At 41.0% G+C, this 4,350-nt stretch overlaps 1 protein-coding gene across 1 annotated transcript in view; it reads left to right on the top strand.

Moving 5' to 3' along the window:
- The window catches only part of NNT (nicotinamide nucleotide transhydrogenase), a 120,002-nt gene that overhangs the window by 113,581 nt on the left and 2,071 nt on the right, over nucleotides 1-4,350 (top strand). Inside the window, exons 21-22 of the mRNA XM_018562314.1 lie at nucleotides 1-109; nucleotides 2,199-2,314. The exon at nucleotides 1-109 is cut by the window's left edge and continues 9 nt beyond it. Of these exons, the coding sequence (XP_018417816.1) occupies nucleotides 1-109; nucleotides 2,199-2,314 (225 nt within the window). The remainder of the gene's footprint in view (nucleotides 110-2,198; nucleotides 2,315-4,350) is intronic.

Raw genomic sequence — 4,350 nt, 5'->3', positions numbered from 1 at the left:
CACCCCGTGGCAGGTCGTATGCCTGGTCAGCTGAACGTACTTCTGGCTGAAGCTGGAGTTCCATATGATATTGTGCTGGAGATGGATGAGATCAATGAAGACTTCCCTGGTGAGAAGCCCTAGTGTACATTTGCATTATGTGTAGTGACCCATTCAGTTGTAGGATTGGTGCTCCCAAAGTTTTTATGAGGCTTCGCTGTAAGGTTTAAAGTCCAGATGAAGTTTAAAAAAAATAAAAATAGTATGCATGTACATTATATAGTGAGCAGGAAGCGTAAATGTTATGGTAAGTAGAGATGTTCAGATGCCAGTGCCGATACTTGCCATTTTCACAAGAACTACCAGGGTTGCAGCTGCGACTGGGCCCTGGTGCTCCACCCACTGTCCTGAAATCATTAGTCTGTATTGTTTTACAAAAACTGTCAAGAGGACAAAAAAGAAAAAGGTATCAGTAATTGGTATCTGTGAGTACTTGGACAAGTATCAGTACTTTATCTGGGAAAAAATTGGTATTGGTGCATCCCTAATAATAATAATACAAAAAATATACATATTTATCACAAATCATTAGAGGTGCACCGAAATGGAAATTTCAAAACCGAAACGAAACCAAAATAAAAACAATTGTCAGGCCAAAACCGAAAATGTTTTTTTTATTTAAATTTTTTCAAATATTTAAAAAATATATAGTTTTATTTATTCATTTTTTGTTAAATATTTTTGTTTTTTACTTTACTTGTAGGGGCTTTGGGGAAATATTAGGGGTCTATTTCCCTTTTAAAATAGAAAAAGAGATACACAAAAGAGGACACAAAGTCCTCTATCTCTTTTTCTGTATCCCCTGTTATCAATGAACAGAAATCCTCTGAGTGTTCCTGTTCATACATAACATGAGAATATAGTATGTTTACTATAACTACAACTATGAATGGACAGGAGGTTATGTAGGTCACTTCCCACTCAATCATAATTGAGGATATAGTAAACATACCATGGCCTCAATTATCTACAAACACTCCGCAATCACTGATCGTTGAGTGTTTGTACTTGCTCTCCATCCTGACACGCTGTCACAGGTGGCTGAGCGGGGCGGTGCATGGAGGAGAGCTCAGCCTCCTGTGATAGCGCGGGCTGTCTCCGCCCACCGCTCTCCCGGACTGTGATAGGAGGCTGCGCGGTGTGGGAGGAGAGACGCCGGCTGCTCACAGTGCTCACCTCCTGCAGCGCTCGGCCAGCGGTCACACGTTCTCTCCTCCCCGCTGGGACACAGAGCAGCGCCCAGCGGGGAGGAGAGAAAACAGGTATGCGCCGATGTATTGGCAGGAAAATGGCACTTTTGACATTATGCCAAAAGTGCAATTTTTGGCCGATATGTTTCGGCGGCCGATTATATAGCTGCATCCCTACAGATCATACATTAAAACAGGGATGCACAAATCCCAGGAGCCCCATAGCCAATGCTGCCTCCTAACTTTTGAGTTTTTCTTTAGTCTAGTCTTGGCGCTAGAAAAGTATATTTACTTGCATCGTGTACAGTACTTGGTGGCTGTGCATACCTAGTTGTAAGTAGTATAACTGCTCCCACCACCAGTCCCAGCATCTCTCCAACAGCAACACTATGCAATGAGGACCACTGCTATTTGTGAGGAAGCGACGATCTAGCATGCCTCCAGAAGCCACAACTAAAGCTCTCAGAGGAGAGCATGAGCATTGGTGATTGAATTGCTCTTTGAGGAAGGGGTATATCAACGTGTAGGTCCAATGCTTCCCCATCATTGGCTTTATTTTTTTTAAACGTCATCGCGTTCATTATCACATCACACAAAAATTGATGGTCTCACCGAAATTGAGTTTTCAAAGCTTTACAGGATCAAACCATCTAATGTTGATCATCATAGAAATAATGACTGATCAACATATGACTTTTAAAAGAAAATGCAATGTAATATTTTGCTGCTTTTTTCACAAACATGTACACACAGCAGAGCTGGTTTGGGTAGAAACCAGTTAACCTAGTGATATTACTGGAGGAGGATGGAGCATCCTCCACAAATGTGAATAGAATGATAAACACATGCATTTAGCATCTCTGGCGGCATTTGAACCCTGGACAGTATAGCTGGAAGGTAGTAATGTTTCTAAGTAATCAGTTTTGTAAAATTTACTTTGGCTTACTTCTGTTTTTCTTTGTTGCCTAGAAACTGATCTGGTCCTTGTAATTGGTGCCAATGACACCGTTAACTCAGCTGCTCAGGAAGACCCCAATTCCATCATTGCTGGTATGCCCGTTCTGGAAGTGTGGAAATCCAAGCAGGTATGAAGCAGACTTTAAGAAGTTTCCCAAAAGAAACATGTATAGAACTCCAAAAACTCCATTGCTTTGCACTACTTGTATACTAAAAAAAAAATTAATAATAATTGTAAGCTGTCACCCTTTCAACACAACACATAACATATTTACATACAAATCAGGCTGCATTACATGGACTGTATATATAAATGTAGTTGTGTTCTGAGGATTTCGCTTAAAGTATGGACAACAACGTGACACTTTAGCCTCCTGGCAATGAAATCCACATTGGTTTGTACATGTTTTCTGCCTGTTAGAGCGGGCTCATCTGGAACGTTCTGTCGACTAATGGTTTGTGGTCCATCCAAAGAGCAGGATCCTATTATTATTATACAGGATTTATATGGTGCCAACAGTTTGCGCATCGCTTTACAAAATGGGGGAGACAGTACAGTTAGAGCTTACAAACTAGTAGGAGGGGCAGGTGATGCAGGTAACTGTTTGGATTGAGTTTGTGGAAGAAGCAAAAGGGCAGTTACGTTGAGATGGGATAGGCTTCCCTGAAGAGAGGAGTTTTTATGAATCGCCTAAAGGTGGGCAGCGTAGGAGATAGGCGGACAGATTAGGGTAGGGAGTTCCAGAGTATGGGAGACACTCTGGAGAAGTCCTGGAGGCGGGCATGGGAGGAGGTAAATAGAGAGCTGTAGGTCTTGAGAGGATGGTTATGTTTGAGCAAAGTTCTAAGTATTATGTTTTGAAAAAAATTTCACATATTGTAATGCTCATGTGCTAAACACAAAAGAAACTTGTTTAATACATCTGGGATTCCATTTAGGTAGCGGGTCTGCTAAGGGATTTCAAACCATTATTGGCTAAGTCAATGATGGCAAGATCGAATGCTCTGATGAACAATTTCTAATGAATGTTTTAACAAAATTCTGACCGTGTATGATCAGCTTTAATGTGTCTGTGCACACCCGGTGCTCCCTGCAGCACGACTCTCTTCCTGGGGTGTGAGGAACTCTGAGCCTCGGTTATCTCCCAAACAATACGGACCCGTGCACAACTGCATAATCTAAAGGGACTGGCTATCAGATCAAATGTGGACCCAGAATTGGAGGCTTTATCTCACCTTAAGCTCTAAAAAGCCTTCAGGACCAAGACCAGAATTTACTAAGATCTGAGAAAGTAAACACAAATCCTGGAGACCCTCATCCTGTGTAGGTGAGAAGCCCAGGTGATTCCATAAATACCATCTGCAAGCCAGTGCTTCACAGTATCTAAATGGTCCCAACCCGGAAAAGCCCCCAAATGCATACAAACAACCTCATGTTCTCCACCAGCAGCACTTTAGGCAGAGACTCGGATTAAGCTTTAAAAGAAGGTCAAATTATACTCCGTATTCTTTCATGTATAGGACCACTTCGGAATACTCATTATACATAGTTCAAGGTAGATGACATATATTCATCGTTCTAAAAAGGCTTTCACTATTGAAGGCCTTTTTTTAATTATTATTATTCTATTTCAAAATTGCACTAGTTTTGAAGCAGGGAGACATTTTAGCTTGCATGGGTTTATTTAGAAATGTTTTAAAGCCATGACATGTACTTTGTCCTTACTGTGCTAAGTGACCAGTCCATTTAACTGGGAAGTTTAACCACTTCAAGACCAGGTGTTTAGACCCCCTTCCTGGCCAGGCCATTTTTCAGTATTCAGCGCTGTGGTACTTTGACTGATGTTTATTCCGTCATGCAGCGCTGTACTGAAATGAATTTTATACCATTTTTTGGGGACAGATAGAGCTTTATTTCGGTGGTATTTAATCACCACTGGGGTTTTTATTTTTTACTATAATTAGGAAAAATTACAGAAAATTTGGGGAAAAAAAGTTTTTTTTAACATTATGTTAGGAAACATTTATTATTACCCAGTTTTTTGGTAAAATATAAAAGATCGGGTCACGTCGGGTAAATAGACACCAAACATGTCAAGCTTTAAAATTGCGCGCACCCGCGAAATCGCAGAAAATTACCGTACCCAAAATTGGCCATGGGCGA

The sequence above is a fragment of the Nanorana parkeri genome, unplaced genomic scaffold, assembly GCF_000935625.1.
Source record: "Nanorana parkeri isolate BGI_ZX_2015 unplaced genomic scaffold, ASM93562v1 scaffold571, whole genome shotgun sequence".
Classification (NCBI taxonomy): Eukaryota; Metazoa; Chordata; class Amphibia; order Anura; family Dicroglossidae; genus Nanorana; species Nanorana parkeri.
Note: the sequence above shows the minus strand (reverse complement) of the source record. Positions and strands in the feature narration are given on the sequence as shown.